Source organism: Gallinula chloropus (assembly GCF_964237585.1).
Source record: "Gallinula chloropus genome assembly, chromosome: 9".
Lineage (NCBI taxonomy): Eukaryota > Metazoa > Chordata > Aves > Gruiformes > Rallidae > Gallinula > Gallinula chloropus.
The window spans coordinates 9,654,406-9,676,364 of record NC_140094.1 but is presented as its reverse complement, the minus strand read 5'-3'; the positions used below and the strand labels follow the sequence as shown (position 1 = coordinate 9,676,364).

The following is a 21,959-nucleotide window of genomic DNA, read 5'->3' as shown; positions in this document are numbered from 1 at the left end:
CTCCTCAGAGCTTTAAAACATGAAGTGTCGAGACACGTACATGGATTTCTTTCGTATAGGAAGTGTAAGGTGCCTGTGCCAACACTCAGTGTTTCAGCTTTGTTTCAGAAATAATTAAAATAGGTGACCAGTCCTTGTGTGGCCTGTTACCACAGGGGATCAGGCAGGATGAAAAGGAACCCGCATTTCTCGTGACTAAGTGAAGAGCTGCGGGTGCATTCACAGGTTCCCTGACTGTCGCAGTGCTGTGCTTTTGCATGCCTGTTTTGTCTCCTCTTCGCGGCTCTGGAAGCGCATTCCCGCTGCACAGCGGGTATCGGGCGCCCTGATAAAACTAACAAGTGACAGAGACCCAAAGCACGGCGTATGAGCGGCGGCCGACACCTGAAACACCCCGCACCTGCCCCCGCCGGCCTCAGTCCCCTCAGCCACCCGCGACCGTTGGGAACGCGCAGCGACCGCTTCAGCCGCCGCCCGCGAGCCTGCGCGCCGCCCAGGCGCATGCGCAGCACAGGGCCGGTGAGGGGTTGACGTCGGGGCGCGCGGCGGAGCTTCGCGTGCCGCCGGCAGACGGAGCGGCCCGGCCCGGCTCGGCTCGGCCCGGCCCGGCCCGGCCCGGCCCGGCCCTTCAGGGCGGCGATGGCGGCCGCCGGCGGCGGCTCGGGAGCACCCGCGGAGGCGCCCGCCGCCGCTGCCACCGCCACCCCTGCCGCCGCCGCTGCTGCTGCCTCCGCCGCCGCGGAGGCCGGCGCGGTGCTGCAGCGGGAGCCGCTGTACAACTGGCAGGCCACCAAGGGCTCGCTGCGGGAACGCTTTGCTTTCCTCTTCTCCAACGAGCTCCTCAGCGACGTGCACTTCGTGGTGGGCAAGGGCGGCCCCCGCGGCGGGGGCGGGGGGGCGCCCCCCGGGCCTGGCCAGCAGCGCATCCCCGCCCACCGCTTCGTCCTGGCGGCCGGCAGCGCAGTCTTCGACGCGATGTTTAACGGCGGCATGGCCACCACCTCGGCCGAAATCGAACTGCCCGACGTGGAGCCCGCCGCCTTCCTGGCGCTTCTCAGGTCAGGCCGCGGCTGGGGTGGGAACGGGGGCCGGGGGTACTCCGGGGCTGGGGGCTCCGCGCGGACGGGTACGGGGGGTGGGTCTCTTCCCCCGCCGGCATCGCCCGACCGCGGCTGAGGAGCCGGGCCCAGCTCGGCCGGGGGTGTCTGTCCCTCACTCTGCGGCCCCTCCTGGCTTCTGTCCCTTCCTTTCCTCTGGCCCCCGGTTCCGGCTCCGCGGGGGGGAGTTGAAGAGAAGCCGCGTCACCACCCCGGGGAAGGGGGGGGGGGGCAGGCAAGGTCACACTGCCCCACCAACGCGCGTCGGTTCCGTCCTGCTCTTTTCCTGCATCCTTTTCCCGAGGGAAGTGCCCTAGTTGTCCCTTCAGAAAAGGACTTTGGCAGTGCTGGGTGGCCTTTTGGTTCCGTTTCTGATTTTCAGTGAGGTGATGGGAGTTAGTGGTTCCTCTGATTGTTGCAACCATACATCTGTCTCCTAGTAATGCCAGAGAAGGGACAGAGGCCGTTATGTCAAGCTTTTAATTTAATTTGAGACACGGTTTGAAGTTTTATTCATCCTACTGCGCACTTTTTTCAGCCGTGGTAATAAATTGTTGTATCTTTTTAGCAGAGCACAAGGATACCAGGCTACCATTGTGGTCACAGTTACTTCAGGTACTTTTGAGTGGAGAGGGAATATGTAGCAGAAGGGAGTAACAACTAACTGTTTTATACACAAATCACCCAAGTGAGACTGAGTGCGGTGGTGGCAAAAGTATCTAAATAGGGTTAGTGATCTGTCTGGGCAGAATAGGAGCTGCTGCTACTTACACTCACTAAACTGATGAGTTTATCTACCATTTATTTTTACTCATTGTAGTGGTAAACAGGTATTATGGTGTTCATAGAAACAATTACTGATGTTTCTTTGTGCATCAGGCTATATTGCTTAACCTAAAGATTTTTTCTCAAACTCTGCCAGGCAAAACCCCAATAAAAAACGTATGAAATGGATTTCTGTAATGAATGTTTGGAAAAAAAATTAATGTTGCTTCCTGGAAATAGATACATAGTCTTTCAGAGCTTTCTGTAGTGGGAAAAGTTGCAAAATCTTAGGAACTTTCTCTTTGTTTTGAGGCCTAACAGGTAAGAACAGTGAGAAGAGGCACCTAGTCCTTTTACTAGTCATGGACACAGGAGTTGCAGCAACTGATTTAGAAAAAAACAACACCACTGAAAAACACACAAACACCAAAGCAACAACCAACCATGCAGTGTCAGTGTCTCTCTCTTGTCCTTAGCAGATGAACTGTATTTATGCTGTGGATTCTTAGCAAAGAGGTAGTGTCAAGGTGAAGACTGTGTAGCTGGGTGGGAGAGAGTGGGAAGTATCTTTCAAGCAACGTGGTCTTAAAGCTTAAAAGCAGATGACTGTGCATATATATGTGTCTGTACCTATATGGAAAAAACACTGGACAGTGAAAAGTGGATGTTATGGGATAAGTTTGTCTGGATAAGAATATAAACACAGAAACAGGAGAGTTTTAAGTGAAGATGAGAAGGAGGGTATTTGAAAACTGTAGAAGTGAATGAAGAGATGATGTTAGAAGCAAACAAAAGCCATCTTGTGTTGGTCAAGCTGCTAGTACGTAACAGCCAGGGGACTTGCGTAAGTAGACTGATTATACTTGTATCTTGTCTAAATATCACCAGACTGACAAACTGCTGAAACATCTCAGGTTTGATGTCTTTGGTATGAAATACATGGTAACTTCTTAGGGCGTTCTTCCATATTAAAAATAAAAATATAGTGTGTGTGTGTGTATATAAATATGTATACATTCATAGTGCTTATAGTTGAATTGCAACACCTTGTTAAAAGCATCTAAGGAGAAGTTTTTTAATACAGACAGATACTGGATTTCTTCTCTGCTCATGTACACTCTTTTTCAAGTATGCCAACTATAAAACAACCGTTTTTTTGCCCCTGGTGTTGGCCAGAAGAGGCAACAATTATACCTGATGCTGTTGACCTCTTTTATCTATCATTAGTAAATTGGTCAGGTAATGATGGTTGCCTTTTATAGGATGTTTCTTTAATCCTTTAAAGACCAATTTGAAGCATATTGGCTAGAAATTAAGTTGGTCTCTGAACACACACAGCAAATGACCATCAAGATAAAGGAAAGTTTCAGTGATGCAAAAAACTGTAGAGGATACCTTACTAATTATTTCACATTCCACAGCTTGTTTCCATTTTACTTATTTGATGCATTAGGTCCTATCTGTAGTTGATGTGTTTCATAAAGATCTACTGACAAAGGAAAAAAATTTTAAAATGTTTCTGATTCTCTTAATTCCATCTTTATCTGTTCAGTGAGAATGAGTGTCATTTCTCTGTCCTATGATGTAAACTTCTATCGGTGTTAGTGTTTTGTCACAAAACAGATGGTAGTTCAAGAATTATGTTTATGGGAAAGAAAAAGTAGTTTAAAATTGAATGATTTAAACATCAGTCAGTCACCAAGTTAATGTGATCTCTGTTCTTTTATTTTGCTTTTGGATATATTATTACACAATTTAAAGTAGACTACAGTTGCTACCACTTCCTCACAGAGGTATATAAAATAATACATTAGTAGAGTTAAAATATTTAAAAATAATAAACTGAAACTTTGATAGTACCAGTAATACGTTCTTTTTTTTTCCCTAGAAGAAAGTTGGTTAGTCCTCCTTGTCTGTGGGCTAAAAACTTAACTGTAAAGAAGGGAAAAGAGGAGCCTTTTAAAATTGGCAGGGAAAAAGGAGAGAACTTTGTTAGAAAAGAATTGGCTCAGCTCAAATGCTTAGAAAAGGCTGTGGTGTGTGTTTTGGCTTATCATCCAGTATTCCTCTTGCCTGAAGAGTTTTCAAACATGAGCCAGATAAGGGGTTTTTTTTAAGAGCTGCTGACTACTTCATGGACAGGTAAATCCTTAAGAGCTGAAATAAGTTACAAAGTTTGAATCTGCTTCCAAAGTAAACTGCTGCTTTTTTTAAAAAAAAATGTTTCTAACTCTACAAACTGGCTAGCAGTGTCTCAGTAGATTCTGCTTTAGGGCTTCATTTTGTTGTTTTCAATAACATATTTCATTTTTGCTCACATTTTTAAAATACATTTTACAGTCATTGTAATTTGTCCTTTGGTCATAGTATAAAGGAAGGGGATGACGTGGCACAAATTTAGCAGCCCATCGTCAAAATGTCTTTGCAGGGGACTGAGGCAAGCAGTAAATAGAGGGCTAATCATGACTAACTGGAAAAAGATTTCTGTCTACTTTTATAATAATGAAAATATTTCAGCTGTTGGGAAGACTAGGGGAAGAAGAAGTGCTAACCTGAGAGTAAAGAGAAGTGGCATAAAGTGTATGAGAGGCTCACGTGAAGTGAATGATCGAGTGGTCACTTGGAAAATTGCATGTTCTGGTTGCTGGAAGTGTTATTCCACTATGCACATACACATGTCCCCCATTCTGGATGACAATAAAATCAGTGTTGTTTCTCTGAGTCTCTTGAAGGGGAGGAAAGGAAGGAAGAGGGGCAAGAGGAAGGATAAGTGATCTTGAGCCCCACTGAGTCAAGTGGAGGTGGAACAGTGGCATAAATGTAAAGGTGTGCTGGTTGAGGCGTGCCACAAACAGAGAGTTGAGAGGCAGACAGAGTTCTTGGTATGTAAGTAAATGCAGGGATTTTTAGAGAGAAGACACACCTAGAGTTCCTCTTTATGAGCAGATGAATGCATCCATATACGTAAAGGAAATGGGATTATGCAACATCCTAGAGGAATGTACTTTATTAGCGTTTTTCAGACTTTTTCAACTACTGTTTAACTTCAATTCAACTATTTTAGCATTTGCAGAAGGCTGCTGTTCGGCTTTGAAAATCCCAGGAAAGTATTTATATTGTCAAAGACTTGAAATATTATACACAAAACCCTGACAATTTGACTTTCTTCATGTATTTGGACACTTGCTGCCATGAATTTTCTCAGTTTCGATGTATGTAACCATATCAAGTGTTCTGGGACAATGAGTTGTTCTGCACTGTGGTGATTGATGTGTAGAAAGAGATAGTGAGGTCAGCAGGGTGAGCCTGAGATGCTGTGCAAATTTTAGTGTTCAGAACTCTTAATCAGTTGAGTCTTGTGAGCTTACTTGCATTTGAGGAGTGTCTCTTACTGTATATGCAGCTATCTGGCAGGGGAGGGATTGGAGCATAGAGCCTCCTGTGTGTCCTTGGTGGGACAAGAAAGCATCCTATAGCTCGTGGATCTCACGCGAATGAAAAACCTGTGTGTCTGTGCACCATCACAACATCTGAATTCCTGTCAGTTGGCCATGTAATTGGTTTCTGATCATAAGAGGAAAAAGCCTGCACTTTTCCTGGGAAAGCAAGAGTCAGAAAAGCGCAGTTTGGAACCACACCCTTATTCCTAAGAATGTGAAGTAGAAACTGAACCACAAGCTAGACTAGTTCCTCTGTGGGTCAGTTCATTGGCTTCAGGTTGGACACACTTAAAGAATAAAATAAAAATCATGATCCAAAAACAACTTGGTGAAAATATTTTTCCTTTTTTTTTCCCTTTAGGGTTAGGTAAAATTTATAACATGTTTTGTGTGGATATGTTGCTTTTTATTACAGCCTGCTTATGTTCAACTCTTACATGATTGGGACTTCAAGGTCCTGCAAAGTCGTACAAGACAGGCTTTTTTTGAAACAGGTTTTTAATTGGGTTTTTTGGGGGGGAGGGTCTTTTGAATCTAAACCCAAAATCTAGATGCTCTTTTCTAGTTCTTTAATGAACTACTTGTCAATTTGTTATACAAACTGTACTGATGAGATTTCAGTTTCTTAGAAGTACCTTTGTCAGTCACTGGGACTAGCAAGTCAGCCCCTCGTTTTCATCAAGAGTTTGTAACACTGTCACGGTCATTTAGAACTCACTTATGAAACTCACTAACAGATGTGTTACTGTTAAACTCGTTCTTTCTAAAAGCTGCTATATGTAAATCCAGTTTAAAGAATTAACCTAGAGCATTATTCATAACTGATGTGAAAGCTGGCCATTTAAATGGATAGGAGTGTTGTAATGGTACGTAAGTACCTGTTGATAAGTGACAGCAAATTTAATGCTGAAGGCCACATTTAGTTGTGTGCTAGCCATTTCTGATAATTTTCTGCAGATAATAAGAAATATAAACAGGGAAGAAATTTAGTTGAAACTAATTTTACATTTCTGTTACTTGGGTCTGCCCCATATTGCAGACAATTTTGAGCATCCTGCTTTCACAAGTTTCTTCTATTATATATGAACTAGTTATTGTTAAAACCCTTCTGAGTGCCCCTTCTGTCTCTACTTGTTCCTTGCCATTCATTTCAGGGGGTTCTGGACAAAAAATATTAAGAAATATAAAGGAAAATTTTGGTCTTCGTTGTGGAATTCCTGTGAACTTGTCCTGGTTTGTTATGTTTAATCACATGTGTGTTGGGGACAAACGTATTTTTGTAAATCACTGGTTATTCTTGATCATATCTGAAAACCTGATGAAATATTGCTGAGGTTATCTTCATTGTTCACCTGTAAGAAAAGGTATTTTTAAAAATAAGTTACCTGTTTCAGAGCCTTAAAAATAAATCTTATCTTGTCTGGCCTCAAATAACAGCTGCTTACGAAACAGGTTTTTGTTCCTGCTTTTGGTAGAGACTTTTATGTTTTGGTACACAGCTTGTGCGAAAATCTCAGCCGGTCATCTAGCCTCAAGCAGTGGAGATAAGCCAGAGTGTTTTGCTATGACAGGGCTAGAAGAGTCAAGGTCATCTGCTAAAATATTACTCCTTTCCTCTCCTCTGAACACTACGGAATGGTAACTTTGACATAAGGTGTTATCACAGTTAGTGACTCTGTTCTCAAGGTGGGGAAGCTAGTGTGCACTGTCAGTAAATCAAGGGCAGTAATATAGCCATAGAGGGTTGTGCATTGATATTTAGAAATACAGCTCTTCCTGGTGAATCAAAATAGCATGCATTTGCCTGTTAAGTCATTTTGCAGCTCAGCTGTTGTTTACAGTTTGGTAGCTATGTATAACTAGTACAGCCAGATCAGTCTTGCGGAGTAGTACATATTTATAACAAATGTATGCCATTAGGTTAACGTAATATTCTTTCTTTAACCCTTTAGCTAGCATATTAATTTGTAAAAATGCTACATGGTGAAGTGGTGCGTGTTCACTGTGCAAATTTCTGACCTTTTTTCTAAATGCAAAGAGACTGGTAAATTGTGCCCATCTCAAGATAATGTTTTTATGATCTATATTTGTCTATTGATTTCTAGGTTTCTTTATTCAGATGAAGTTCAGATCGGTCCTGAAACAGTCATGACTACTTTATACACTGCTAAAAAGTATGCAGTCCCAGCCCTGGAAGCACATTGTGTGGATTTTCTCACAAAGCACCTCCGAGCAGATAATGCCTTTATGCTGCTTACTCAAGTAGGTAAACTTAAGCTTAGTTTTGATTTACTAGCAAAGTCAGTTTTTGGAGAAAATGGCTAAGTATTACTACACAGTGGGTTTGCTATCACAGTATATTTTATGTTGCTCTGTTTAGCATTTTTACAATCTGTTTCTTATTCATGTGGAGGAAAGGCCCTTTTTTAATATGTAATGGAATGGGACACTGCAAATGGAGCCAGTTTATTCTACAGTGTATCTGAATTAATCTCTTAATTGTTTTTTGCTAAGACTATGCTTAAATTCACTATAGTAGATTTGACATGTACTTTTTTAGTTTTATATTGCCAAAACTGCAAACATAAATACAAAGGAAAACTTGCATGTCGTGAATTCTCCTTAATTATGTACTCCTTTGAGAATGTAAGTGATGTTTAAGTTATAAACACAAAAACTACTACGACAAGTTAACCTATTTTAATTTAGATCTATACTAGAGTAAAAATACTTTTTAAGATTAGTGGTCTGACTTTATACTTAAAGTGTATTTCTTTTACCTCTTTAGGCTCGTTTGTTTGATGAACCTCAGCTAGCTAGTCTTTGTCTTGACACAATAGACAAAAGTACCATGGATGCAATAAGTGCAGAAGGCTTTACTGATATCGATATAGGTAAGTTACTATGTGTGTCCTAAGCATTAAATTTCTGAAAGGAATTGTAGGGCACAAGACTTCGTTCCATTAACCCAGGATAGTTTGCCTCCCCTATCCAGTAGGTAGAGTCCCAAGCACATGTTATCTCATTATCGTGGTAAACTGGGGTAGTTTGCTTTCTCCCTCATCTGCACCCACCTTTGCACAGGTGTCAACACAGTGGGCAGCTGTGGATCTCAGAATTTGGACAGTAACACTTGGTGTTACATTAGCAAGTTTGCAAATGAACAAAGCAGGACATTGCATGTGTATGATATGTTAATCAGAGCAAGTTTTATTACCCACCCCTGCAGTGCTTTCCTTGGAGCTTCACTCCCAAGCAGAGTTCCACTGCATTGATTCCCCGTTTGATTAGGATCAGTGTCCTGGGGCTCCCACTGTGGTGACATTATGCTTTTGTTAAAGCGAAAGCTTTCACTTGCTGAGTGGTTTTCCTTGTGTTTGAGGGATTCACACTTGCTTTTCATCAGGCATCATGCTGTTTTGTTGCAGCATGGTACTTCTCTATTCACAGTTGCACAGATCAGGTATGATTTGTGAAATCTGCTTAAAAGAACCCAACAAACTGCTAGTTTCTATGTTTCATCTTTTATGAAAAGCTAGCAGTTGTAAACTGGGTTAGTAATTTCATTGCTGTTGTATGTGTCTAAGACTTTACTCCAATTTAGCTGGAAAATTCAGACTGAAGGAAAGTATTCCAGCAGCTCAAAGAAAATGCAGTCGTTGTTAACTTGTGTTCAGAGGGATTTGTACTTTTGATAAGTCCCAATGAGTTTGGCTTTACAGTACAATATTTTGGATGACCACAAACCTTGCTTAAATTTGGGGCATATAAAATTTTGCAGAAAAGACCGAATGTTAAGAATATGAAAACTTTTTTTTTTTCTGGCTTGTGTTCTATGATAAACTCAGAATTTTTGCATAGCTGTTACTCATAAATGCCAGAGTGAGTGAGAAATACAGGGAAACTTGCTTTTGTAAAACAAGTGAGAGTACCTTGCAAGTACCTTGCATCACATTGTGCTCCACCTTCAGGCTTTGTGGGTGGCAAAGATGTAAATGTTTATGATAACTTTAATGTATCATTAAACTGGTTTTGTGTGAACCACAGCTACTTGTGTCTATAGCTGATGCAGGTTGGTAGGTAGCTAATCAGATGAGACTATGACAACATGGTCATGAATAACTTGGTTTTTCAGTAGTGTGCATTCATCAGTTGGTCACTTCCAGTTCTGATCCTGCCCTGGCCATGGAAATTCTTTAGGATATCTATTGGTTGTCACTATGTAGGTTATATATAGTCATGCTTTTAGGTATCAGATGGAAAGTTTGTATGCTGTCTTCAGAGCAGGAAAATTATTTTTTTAGTTTGGAATCTATACACCAATAAGAGATATATTTATGCATAAGATGCCTTATCTTTGATGCCATATTATGAATATTCCTAGTGTTAACCATTTAAGCTTCCATAATGTGTAGCACTGTTAAAGGTTTGGATGCAAAATCTAAATCTAAATCTGTCAACTTGTTTTCTTTAGATACATTATGTGCAGTTCTAGAAAGAGACACCCTTAGCATTCGAGAAAGTAGACTCTTTGGAGCTGTTGTTCGCTGGGCAGAAGCAGAATGTCAAAGACAACAACTGCCTGTGACGTTTGGAAACAAGCAAAAAGTCCTGGGGAGAGCTCTGTCCTTAATCCGTTTCCCACTAATGACCATTGAAGAGTTTGCTGCAGGTCAGTTCTGGGGTTCTTTCTCTGACCTTTAGACCACATCTCTGCACTGTCACCTATAAGTGTGTGGGTGCTTAAAACTCATTTTGTTACTAATATCCTACTAGTAAAAGTTGTCATGCACAAATGAAGGCAAAACATTCTGCAGAATACGCTCTGGCCATTAGAAAATAATCTCATCTTCAGTGGTTTAAATGCAACAGCTGGAGTAATTCTCTGAATGATCTTAGAGGTTGTCTCTCTTTACAGGCCCTGCTCAGTCTGGAATCCTGTCAGATCGGGAAGTAGTAAATCTCTTTCTGCATTTTACTGTCAATCCTAAACCTAAAGTAGATTATATTGACCGACCAAGATGTTGCCTTAGAGGAAAAGAATGCAGCATTAACAGGTTCCAGCAAGTGGAGAGTCGCTGGGGCTACAGTGGAACAAGTGATCGGATTAGGTATGGCTTTTGAAACTATTTGGAGGAGAGACAGACAAGTGTGGGAAGAAAGGGAATGTATTACTCAACTTCTGCTTCTTGGCAGAAGATACAGTAACAAACTTGCTGGTTCTGTTTGGGCATGTTTGATCTCATTTTTTTAAAATAACTTGGGCTGTTGTGCCCACAAAAGCATAAAATAGCAAAGAACAAAGTTCAGGAGGCTTGGTGCATTCTAGAGTGATTTGTTGTGAAGTGCATGTTCCTTTTTAAAACACCAAGCCTCAATCTCCTTTTATTTTGGAGATACTCAAAAGAATGTGGTTATTTTTTGTTTAGTAATACTGAATATCTTGTGGGGGATTAGCAAAACTTTAACCTATAAAGCTGATACTTTAGAACGCATTTTTCTTAGTATTGAAATCTAAATAGAAAGCGTTATTGTAACATGTGTTAACGTAGTTTTCAGTTTACTTTCTTACTCATCAGTGCAAGGTTTTTTTCCTCTTTGTTTGGGAATAAGGTAACACACCCATCACAGCTGGTTAAACTCCTTTATTTTCGCTTGTGTGTTCCTAGGTTCACAGTTAATAGAAGGATTTCCATAGTGGGGTTTGGGCTATATGGATCTATTCATGGGCCCACAGACTATCAAGTTAATATACAGGTACAGTACGTTTTGTTTACATAGGCCTATGCAGAAACTACACTTGTAGTACTTGCAAAAAGTTTGGTGTGTATTTGAATCCAGCAGGAGATAGACCAAGCATCTAACCTGTCTTGTGTCCCTGACAGTGGCCACAAGCAGGTGACTAGGGAAAAGTAAGAACAATACGAAACTCTTCTGCCTTTCTGTTGTATTCTGAGTTTCCTCGGGTGTTTCCTGAGACAAATTTGGCTTTTCTATTTAGTAGCTCTTAATGAGTCTTTTTTTTCAGGACACTTGTGCTGAATTTCTGTAAGCTTTCTGCAGAGGAATTTCATAGCTTTGTAATATGTTCAGTTGTGCACAGAGCCTGTTCTTTATTAAAGTTTCTAGTAATTCGGGAGAGAGCTCTTGGATTTGTCAGCAACAGCTCTCTTGGAGCCTAGAGGCTTGTCCTTGCCCAGAGCGTTTTGGAAAGATTGACATCTCCTTTGCTACCGGTGCAGCCCTAGGCAGGAGGCTGTATGCTACTGTTAGCATAACTTCCTCTGTACAGTTACTTCAGTTTTAGGTTTTTGGAAAACATTGTCCCAGCATGGGAATCTCCTAAGGTTCTTCTGCTGGTAAATGACTTCAATGTATTGCTGATCTCCAGGCTCCTACCTGAAGACCTTATCCTGCTGCTATTTACATCTTCACACTCTTTAGCCCACCAGAGAGTCTATAGGGCTCTACAGCTACTGCTGTGTTGAGAGAATGGTTTAACACTGGCTTTGATGTTTTCAAATAGCTGTCCCTAAAACTTCTTTTGGCCTGCTTAATTGTATTTTATATGTTTCCATCTGTTTGAACCTTTCTATTTGAATCTGGATACAGCTTTGTATTTCTGTAGGATGCCCTTTTTTGTTTATTTATTTCCAGGAATAGCCTTCTGCTGTTCTCGAGCCTTTCCTAATAGGTGATATGTTGTGATACTGTAGTTGGGCATGTGCTGTCCTTCATTAGGCTGCATACTTCTCACAAGAGTTCAATTTTTAAATTATTTTTTCTTTAATTGCTTCTCTTAGCTTCTTTGGAATAAGTATCCTCATTTATCTTTTTGAAATTCAGCACAGCACTGTTGGATTTGCTTTTGTGGTTCATGTGGGAGTGTGGATAAGTATATTGTGGACACTGTTACACAGTGTTTTCTGTTATGAAACTTTGAATCAGATCCTGCACATCACTCAGTACCAAATCAACAGTTGCTTTTCCTACCAAGCAATTGGTTAGCAAGCACTTGAAATGGTCAGTGGTAGCACAGTTATCCCTGCCTCATGCCTTGATGTGACACTTGCCCAGTCTGAGTGGGTAACTGAAAACACCACTAAAATTGTATTTCCTGGTCTTGTAGCCTGCTTGATCTTTGCATGTTGTGGTCAGGATTATCTTCTGGTAATATTGATCCAGCACTATATTTTTTTCCTGTTTTAAGTAAGGAGTTTCAGTCCATTTGAATTCTCTTTCTCATTTAGATTAGTTGTGATTTGATTCTTAATGACTTAGCTTATTATTCCGTGACTGGCACAGTTTTATGTTGCTCTGTATTTTATAACCTGGTCCCATCGCAGCACGTTGATTTATTGGGTCTGTGGAAAGTCTTGTGAAAGAATGCATCTGTTACTTCATTTAGGACCAGGTGTTCCATTGTCCCTCTTTTACCTCGCAGACATCTACCGTGGGCTGGAACTGCTCTCTTTGTTCATTTCTGGGCATTATGTTTAAATGACAGAAGTTTCTCTTCTGTTTCCTATTTGCTGATTACCTTTCTCTGACAATCCTGTACTTAAGGACAGAAATTTTGTGTCTGTCTCAAGGGGGGGAGGGGGGGAAGGGGGGGGAAGAAGAAAAAAAGTGCCTTTCTTCTTATGATGTTCCAAAGACAATGTATCTGAAGGAATTTGTTGGCCTTTCCACATTCCTCAGTTTAAAAGCTCACTTGCACATTCCTTGATTTCAAGTGCCATCAGTTTGGTTTTCTCAAACTGTACACCTATGTAAATAAGCAGCATAGTGCATTAATTAGAAAAAGAGAGTTGGAATTGAGCAGCTGTGCCAGCCATATTTGAGGAATTTCTTTTTACTTTGCACTAACTTCTGTTTGGTCATCTCTGCTAAATTCCTGTTGCAGATGAGAGCATTTGCTGTGCTCTCTCTGCTCGTTTGCTGGATTTATTTCATCTGAAAAGAATTTCATTCTTGTAACACAAACCAAAACATACTCAGTGGGAGTGATAAGAGATTTGCTTGAAAAAACATGCTGCTGGTCCAAACTGAAAGGCTAAGGTACCTTTATGGTTCAGATGAAGGTCATCTATGTTACACGTGTTCTTGTTATTCTGGAGGCATCCTTAATTCCTGATAAATCTGAAACTTTCTTGTCAGTGTTTTCAGACAGGTGTCTGTCTCTCTTGGACCTGTGTCAGTACTAGCAGAGCTTCAGATAGTTAAACATTGAATACTTGTCTTAAAATAGTGATCATGTGTATTGCAAATACATCTTCTATGTGAAAGGAGCTTGTGACTTTGGCATTAATGTTTCTATTGATTGTAGCTGTGGGACAAAATAGAGCGTATTTTCCTAAAATTGGGCTGTGTGTCATTTGTGTAATATGTTAAAAATATGGGGCAATTTACTGCTAAAGTATTAATGTATAGTGTTCTTGTCAGTGCAGTGATGAGAAGTGTTCATGTTACTCTAAAGCTCTGATACCCAACTTCTGCAAGAGTTATTCAGCAGCATGGGTCAGGATTACTGTCCACAATGAGAAGTGAGGTATCTGCCATGGCTACATCTTGGTGATTTTTAGTCACCACTAGAATTGAAGGCCAGAGAAATAATGTGTAGTCTAAGGGAAATCTTTATGCTGAATGTAGAATAGAAATAAATTGTGTAAGAAATAGCAGCACAAGTTCCTGTTTGCTTTTAAGTATGTATCAGTGAGCACTCATGTTATCTGTAAAAACCTGTCTTCAGCATCAGCCACACCTGGTGAATGTGCTTCCCTCCTGTGGGCTGTGAGGAGTGTGAAGATCAGCTAGTCTAAGTAGAGGATTAGAGGTAGTGTGCACAAAGGTCAGAAGCTGAAAGTCTAAGAGCTCTTCTTCATTTCACAAGCAAAAACTGTTAACCCAGTTGGTGCAGTGTTGATCTAGCCCACAGATTGGACAGCCTGTGTAAAACTCACAAGCCATGGCTCAGGATGGCTTCTGGGTCAGCCAGCCCTAATGACACTGGGAAATTACACCTATGTTCCAGGTCTGAGATTGTGCTGTCCTAGCAATTAAACTGGGCGTAGGCAACTGTTTGCTTGTAATATTCTAATATGCATACAGTAAGGATCTCTCTCAAGCTTGTAAACCTAAAGATACTATTTCCATTGTTTTTCTACAGATAATTGATTATGAGAAGAATCAAACACTAGGACAAAACGATACCGGATTTAGTTGTGATGGAACAGCCAGTACATTCAGAGTTATGTTCAAAGAACCTATAGAGATTTTGCCAACGGTTTGCTACACAGCCTGTGCAACGTTGAAAGTAAGAATGTCTAACAGGGAAGAAGAAAATGTTATTTTGATGCAAGAGTTGTTCTTTTGGTGTGTCTTCTAGGTCTTGAGTTTGTTTTAAGTGTAGTGTTAAAGAAGGCCATTGTTAAACTCCACAGTAACTTCCAAGACTGCTACCTCTCTTTGGTGCCACAGCACAGAATTTCTGCCTGGATTGTTTGTGACATCCCACTTTCTGACTTGATCTAAGAGTTAGAATGAATCCCAGTAGCAGTTACTGGTTCTGTGTGGGCAAATGCACTGTCTATAGAATATTTAAACTGGCAGCTGTCTTATGGAAAAAAATGTAAGATTAAAGGAAGACTTCATTTATTCAGTAACTTCAGTCAGTAGTGTTTGAACTGGAGCATTTAATGGGTCTTGCTGCCCACTTCATTCAGTTGCTTATCTGTTCTGATGTTTTTTTCCAGGGTCCCGATTCCCATTATGGAACAAAAGGTTTGAAGAAAGTGATCCACGAATCTCCCACTGCTAGCAAAACATGCTTTGTGTTTTATAGTTCACCAGGTAACAACAACGGGACATCAATAGAAGATGGGCAGATACCAGAAATAATATTTTATACATAATTTCACATGCTAATCTCAAATATGTACCAGTGGACTACTGGCAGCAGTTAAATTCTGTGACATTACATGAATGCATGGAAACAAAACTAACTTGTTTGAGGGGTACCAGAAAAGCTATGTTCTCTGCCTAATTATTGGCAGAAGGTAACAGCTTTTCCTCTTAACAAACTGTCAAGTGGACTAAGTACTCTGCATTGAAAAGATTGTTTTAAATACTCTCTTGTGTTGAATTGCATTGTATTTTCAACCCTTCATTTCTCATGTAGTAAAATAAGTTTTTGGAACTGGAAAATCCTTCCCTTTTATGAACTTCTTGTTGGAGGTTTCCCCAACCTTTCCTTAAAAAGACAGTGAAGCTGCTGCTGTAGTCCTAACTTTGACTTCTGTCTGGAATGACCTTGGAGTGACCCTGTGGACATGAATTGCTATCTTTTTTTTTTTAAATTATTATTATTATTATTATTTGAAGTACATCAGAAAAGCTGGATTCATCGTGCCATCATCTTGATTTTTTTGGATGAGCCATGGAGAATTAATGGACTTAGCACTGCAGACAGCAGCTGCACTGAAGAACTACTGGGTCAAATTCAGCAATAAAGTGATCTTTCCAGAATCTCTCTTAATTCAGAAGGGCTGTTTTGGAACATAGAGCTGGCTAGGGAAGTAGCCGCTGTATATACGTCTGTGCCTGTAAGACAATGTATAATGTGAAAATGGGAATACAGGACTTGTACTGATGTTACTTGATCACTGCACATTCGAATACCAACAATTAGTATATGGATGATTTGTGTGCAACGGGTTGCACAGAATAATTTGATGCGAGTGGCCTATGTATATAGTATTTAGCGTCATGCAGTGTGTGCTGTGTAGTAGTAGAACTTCACGTACAGACCCTCCCTCGAACCACAGTAAAGGAATAATGTGAGACTGCCGAAAGACGGACCCCGCCTGCCCTCTTCTCCTCCCTTCGTCCGCGGGGGCGGCGGCGCAGGGCACAACCCTTCACCCCTCCTCCGCCCCGAGCTGCGCTTTCCAGCTCCGCGGCTGTGCACGCCACTGCCCGCCGGGGCCCGGCTTACAGCGGGCGGGCCGGGGCGGGTGCCCGGGGTGCCGCTGCCCGGCAGCGCGTACCGGCCGCACACATAGCAGCCTGCGCCCCACCGGCCAGCCCGGGCGGCTGCGGCGTAGCACGGCGCGACGCGCAGGCGCGGGGGCCGGGGGGAGGCGGGGCCAGCCCGTGTTGCCGGAAGGGCCGCACCTCACTATGTTGGCCTTCGCCGGCTTCCGTCGGTTGCTGGCGGGGCGGGCGGGCGGCGGGGCCATGCCTCGAAAGGTGCGGCGGGGGAGTCGCGGCGGGCTTGGGGGGCGTGTCAGGTGTTGTCCGCGGTGACCGCGCCTGTCCTTCTGTTTCAGGGAAAAGGAGCCGGGAAGGAGCCTGCGGGACCCGCTGCCGCCGCCGCGGGACCAGTGGCGGCGGCGGGCGACGGCTGCGTGCGGGTGACAGTTCGCGCCAAGCCCAGCTCGCGCTGCAGCGCCGTCACAGGTGGGGCCGCCGGCGCAGCGGGTTTGCCCCCCGCCGTCCCGCCTCCCCCGCCTCGCTGCGCCGCGCGTGGGATCCCGGGGCCGGGTCCCTGTAGAGTCTGCCCACCGCTGCGCCGGGCGGGAGGAGGCGGGACGGCGTTCTCCGTGGGCAGCCGCCTCTGCCGTGCTCCGGCCGCTTCCGAGAGCAGTGCGGGCGGCCTTTCCGCTCTCGCAGTAACTGCCGGCAACGGGGCCCCGAGCGGGAAGGCTGCCTTGTCCAGCTCAGCCTCCTGCGGAGCGCAGCGGCTTTTCTCTAACCCCCAGGCTGTAAGAAGTTAATAAAAAGCTCCGGAGCCGCTTGAAGCGGCGCGCGGGGCTCCCGCGTTCCCCTGCGGTGACGCTGGGGGGTGCAGCGAGCGCGGCGGAGATTCCTGGGGCCGCAGCAACACGCCGGGCAGCCCCGTCCCGTGGGGCGTGCTGCCGGCCTCCCGCCAGCTCGTGGGGCTCCTTTGGGCGCTGGGGTGTGGTCGAGTAACAGGCGTGTCCCTTCTGCACGTCTGGACCCGGCTGCGCACCAGCCAGAGCCGCTTCTTGTGCGGGTGCGGGGCTGACACGGCGACCCGCGGCAGCGTTCAGGTCAGTGGGCAGCACAGGGAGGTTGTTGATGGGGGGCAGAGGTCCCCTGGCAGCCTGATTCACCTTGCTGCGTTTTGGTGGGGTGAGCTGATTGCTCTTCTGCTGCGTGGTGCCGAGCTGGACCAGCTTACAGCAGAATGGGCAGTGTAGAGAGGGGCTTAGAACATAGACATTTGCGTTTAGGAGATAATAACTAGATGGTTTAGGTAATAGGAGCATAAACTCCTTAAAATGTTCGTTACAGATGTGACAGCTGAGGCAGTAGGGGTAGCTATTGCTGCACCTCCATCAGAAGGGGAGGCCAACGCAGAGCTGTGTCGTTACCTCTCTAAGGTGCTAGAAGTGAAGAAGAGTGACGTTACTTTAGAGAAGGTATGTCCTTTTTCTTTTCTTCCAGTCTTGTCCTCCTGCGATTTAAATTCAACATTTTAGAAACATACTCAGTGAGTACAGGCAGCCAGTCTCCAAGGTCAGTCCAGAAGACACTTTAAAGGTTTTTAGTTCAGTTAATGGAAAGGTTTGACGAGAACAAACCTGACAGAGGAGGAACCACAACCCATCTTGAGATCTTTAATCAGAATAGTTCCCATCATCTTATATTTTTCCAAATTAGTGTGGTGCATGTTTTCTGTGTTCTTCAAAGGCTCTCTTGTTTTCACGTCAAAACAGTTCATGAAATCTGTGCTTTACAGAGAATGTGCAATTTATCAATGTTCCTTTCATTTACTTGAAGTAACTTTTTTATTTGAGTGAAAATCACCAGAAACACATTAAAAAAGCATATATAAGCACATGGAGTATAGCTGGGCCTCGAGAGTTTTTTCATATTAGAATTTACATGTCTTGACTCTGGTGAGTGGAAACTCTTTGTTTTATTCATTGCACTGAATAAATAATTTGTTTTATTAATTCATTGTACTTCAAGTTAGTCTTTCCAGACATGTTCATTCATAGTTTATGAACATAAGAGCACAATGAAAAATTGCACTTTTCATTTTTGTCTGTTGGGTCAGTGTAGTAGGTGCAGAAGGATCTTGTAAATGGCAACATGATGAATCAGTTGAGCACTGTGCTGTTGAAAGGTAGAGATGTGAAGATTTGAGTCTTATTTTTCCTGAAGCATGGGCAAACTGCTTCACTTGTTTACCAACATTTAGAGATAACACTCTTCCTGCCTTAAAGTGATGTTCAGGTTTAACTCTTTTATTCTTGTAAGTGCTAAGCAGAGTTGAACATATAAGGGGCCAGTGTTTGACTTTGTCTTGACTCAGCTGTTCTGACCTATGGTGTCCAAATAATTACATCTTAGTGTTTGTTTTTTTTCACAGGCCACTGTTTGTTTTCAGTGAAGTACTGTGGTAAAGTTGGTATTTTACCCATGGCTTAGGTTTTTCCATCCTGATCTGCTAGGTGTAAACAGCAAGTGATTTTTGGTACTGGTTGCTCTCTTACATCCTACTTGCTTTATGATGGTACTAACACTAACAAAGCCAATCCAAATCGGGAGACTGGCGGGAAATGATCTAGTATGAAACTGGGGTTACCAGATTTCTATGGGACGGCCTTGATTTTCATTATTGGCTGACTGGACAACTTCAAAAATCTATTTCTAATTTTAAGTTTCATGCTATATTTCTGTATAGTAGAGTTAAGGACTTTTTCCTCCTGTAGGATGCCCCTTGTGGGCTTTTCAAATGTTTTTGCCAGGCTGCAGATTAACAAGTAACTTATTTCTGATGGTTTACTGTATACTAGCGAAGTTGTGTCTTCAGGCAGTATGAAATGAAGTTGCAGATTTGCCAATTACTATGTAAAATAGTTTTGAGGTTTTTTTTTTTCCCAGTGATACAAAACCAGGTCAATAATACTTCAAATAACTGCTGTGTGAATGTGAATGTGTTACAGGTTGTATACAGTGTGATTTCATTTTGTCAATATTATCGACCTGAGAGCTCAAATTGAGAGTAAGTAATACTCTGTAGGAGACAAGTCTGAAGAAAGATCTGAAAGTCCACAGTTATCAAATACATGTATGTAGAGACCCTCACTTCTTTCAAAATAGAAATGTACATTAATTGGAGTCTTGCTTCTAGATGATAGAGGTGAGTTACGGAGACTTATTGCTCCTTCCTTTTGTTCTAGCAGCAATTCAGGGAGCTGTGTCAGATTTGCAAAGGACAGTAGATAAGACTTTAGCTAGGAAGGACATTGATCTATCTCTTGCTTCTGTTAATTGCACATACCCATGCTTCAGGAATTATTTTCAAGGTACTGGGTACTTTGTTGTTACAGTGAGACTTTTTCTTAATGCGTACTTGGTGGCGATTCTCTGAAAGCTGTTTTCTTGTGTGTGTCTAAACCAGGGTGGTAAATCCCGTGACAAAGTGGTGAAGATTTTGATATCCATGACACCAGAGGAGATTTTAGAAAAACTGAAAAAAGAAGCTTCCAGCTGACCTAAAACAAGACTGGGAAATGGGTCAGTGCATCTTGGTAAATGGATTGATAAACTTTTGTACGTACATCTACCCATGCTGAGAACATGGGTGAGGACTAGGGAAAGCTACTTCTCCCCTCCCGCCCCCTCTTGTTAATATTGCTGCTATTCAGTTGTTGTGTAGGTTTGCTTAGAAAAACTTGTCTTCTGAGGTCTGTATCTGCTTCAGTCACTACATCCCTCTGCAGTGTTCCCTGTTCATAAGATTTGTCCTCTTTGCTGGTCCCTCAGAAATGGTTTAGAAAACTTGTTTCTTAGTGAAACAAACTGTGGGTAACAAACTGAAAAGCTTGGAGTGACAGGCTTCAATGTGAAAAGTGGTACAAAAGGGTGAGTCTTTCTGGATGGTCAAGACCCTGGAAGAACATTCTCTCCAGTATCTAGCCGCGGGTTCTGGGTGCAGTTTTCCAGTATGTGCACATGTGTACATCTGAAATAAACACATTTGTGGCCAGTATGCTGTGATTGATCACACAGGTGGGGTAAAAACAGAATAACCTGAACAACTGAAACAAACACAGAAGTTTGCAGTATGAAAAACTGACCCAGAAACTAGTAATTGCCTACACAGTGTCACTTTGTAGTAGTCAGTAATTAGTTTCCTGAAAAGTAGAGATACAATCATATATTATTGCCAAATGGATGTCAAATGTAATGACTGTTTTTAATAAAAGGGGTGAAAAATATTATCAGATTTTGGTTTGTGTTAAATTCTTAACAAAAAAAAAAGTTTCCTATAAGTCACTCATTAGAGTGCTACAAGGCTTTTTTGCAATCTTCTCTTGATTTAAAAATGAGTAGGATATGAGAAGAAGGTTTAACTTCTCTCATACTTCAGAGGTCAGAATATGATTCGACTAGTATTTCCCTAAAATGTATGGGAGTTTGGTTTTTCATCTGCATCGCAGCTGCTGTCTGAAATTATCCTATCTTCACTATAGTTACATATTTAAAAATGTATATATGCATATACACACATGGAATGCTTAAAGTAAAGAATAAAGACTGTTCTGAAGTTTATTTAAGATTTATCATACCTTCTCTTGGAAAGCAATGTTATGAATGCAAAAGTTACAGCTAAATTTCTTTACCAGCTTTGTGCAGTGCAGGCTTCATAGCTCATAATTCAGTTTTTCATGGTAAAAAAACTTTTGCTTTAGCAAGTTCTTTCTGCTTCCTGTTATCCTAAATATTGCAGCAGTTGTTTTTAGTGTTAGATCACTGGTGCTTATCAACATGAAAGCTCCTTCAAGGGGACTCATTTTCCCAGATGTTATGAAAAATGTTACTTTCCTATTTGGAGAACTAAGTCTAAACTGTGAATGCTGTTTGCTTAATGGTCTGCATCTGGGCTCCTTATTTTCTCAGGCTTGTGGTCAGCAGCACGTTGCCTTTCCTTACTTACCCCTGTCCACCTGAGCAGCCTGGTTCTGTGAGTTTTGGTTCACGGCTCCTTGCTGTTACATCTGTTCTTGCCCAGCAGAGGGGTGCCACGTCTTGCAGAAAAATTAAGGCAAAGCAAGCCAATAATAAGTGTTCATGGGTTGGTTGAGGTTTTTCTTATTTCCTAAACTTGTTTTTATTGCGAGTAGAAAATGGCAATTCAAAGACTGAGGAATCCTGCGTTTATAAGGTATGTTCTGAGCTGGGTGCTGCTACAGGCATTATACAGATTTCTTAGGAAGCTAATACTGTGTGTTACATTGTATGTATCACGTACTGTATTGAAATAAGGCACTACATTTTCCCCTAATTTCAGACCCAGATTGAAGGAGGAGCATAGTAGGCAGGTACAGTCTCTGAAGTTCATTGATCTTCAATGATGATTACCTACAACAACAGCCAGTGTAGTCTTTCTGTTCCCTTTGCCTCTTGTCAGTGTGGTGTTCCTGGTATCTTTGCTAGCTCCTGCTTCAGAGGTATCACCTTCCCTAAGCACCTTCAGCTGCCATTCTGCACCTTTCCTTCCTAATCAGTGAAAGTAATTAGAAGACAAAGGGTGCCCACAGTGTAGCATGCTGTCATTTCTATCTGATGTGAACCAGGCACATTGGCGTATTCATCGCTTGTCCATCAGAAGACAAGT

General features: G+C 42.4%; 2 protein-coding genes across 2 annotated transcripts; both read left to right on the top strand.

Annotated features, from left to right (window-relative positions):
- Nucleotides 1-634: 634 nt before the first annotated feature.
- On the top strand, nt 635-15,953 carry BTBD1 (BTB domain containing 1). The gene is made up of 8 exons (XM_084268173.1): nt 635-1,058; nt 7,408-7,564; nt 8,091-8,196; nt 9,777-9,974; nt 10,221-10,413; nt 10,972-11,059; nt 14,472-14,618; nt 15,058-15,953. The coding sequence occupies exons 1-8, from the start codon at nt 640-642 to the stop codon at nt 15,214-15,216; spliced, it is 1,467 nt and encodes a 488-aa protein (XP_084124299.1). The 5' UTR covers nt 635-639; the 3' UTR covers nt 15,217-15,953.
- Nucleotides 15,954-16,069: 116 nt separating this feature from the next.
- On the top strand, nt 16,070-20,695 carry LOC311194736 (UPF0235 protein C15orf40 homolog; the record flags this gene model as incomplete). Its single annotated transcript, XM_084267936.1, has 4 exons — nt 16,070-16,140; nt 16,470-16,762; nt 17,621-17,748; nt 19,740-20,695. The coding sequence occupies 4 exons, from the start codon at nt 16,070-16,072 to the stop codon at nt 19,830-19,832; spliced, it is 585 nt and encodes a 194-aa protein (XP_084124062.1). The 3' UTR covers nt 19,833-20,695.
- Nucleotides 20,696-21,959: the final 1,264 nt, after the last annotated feature.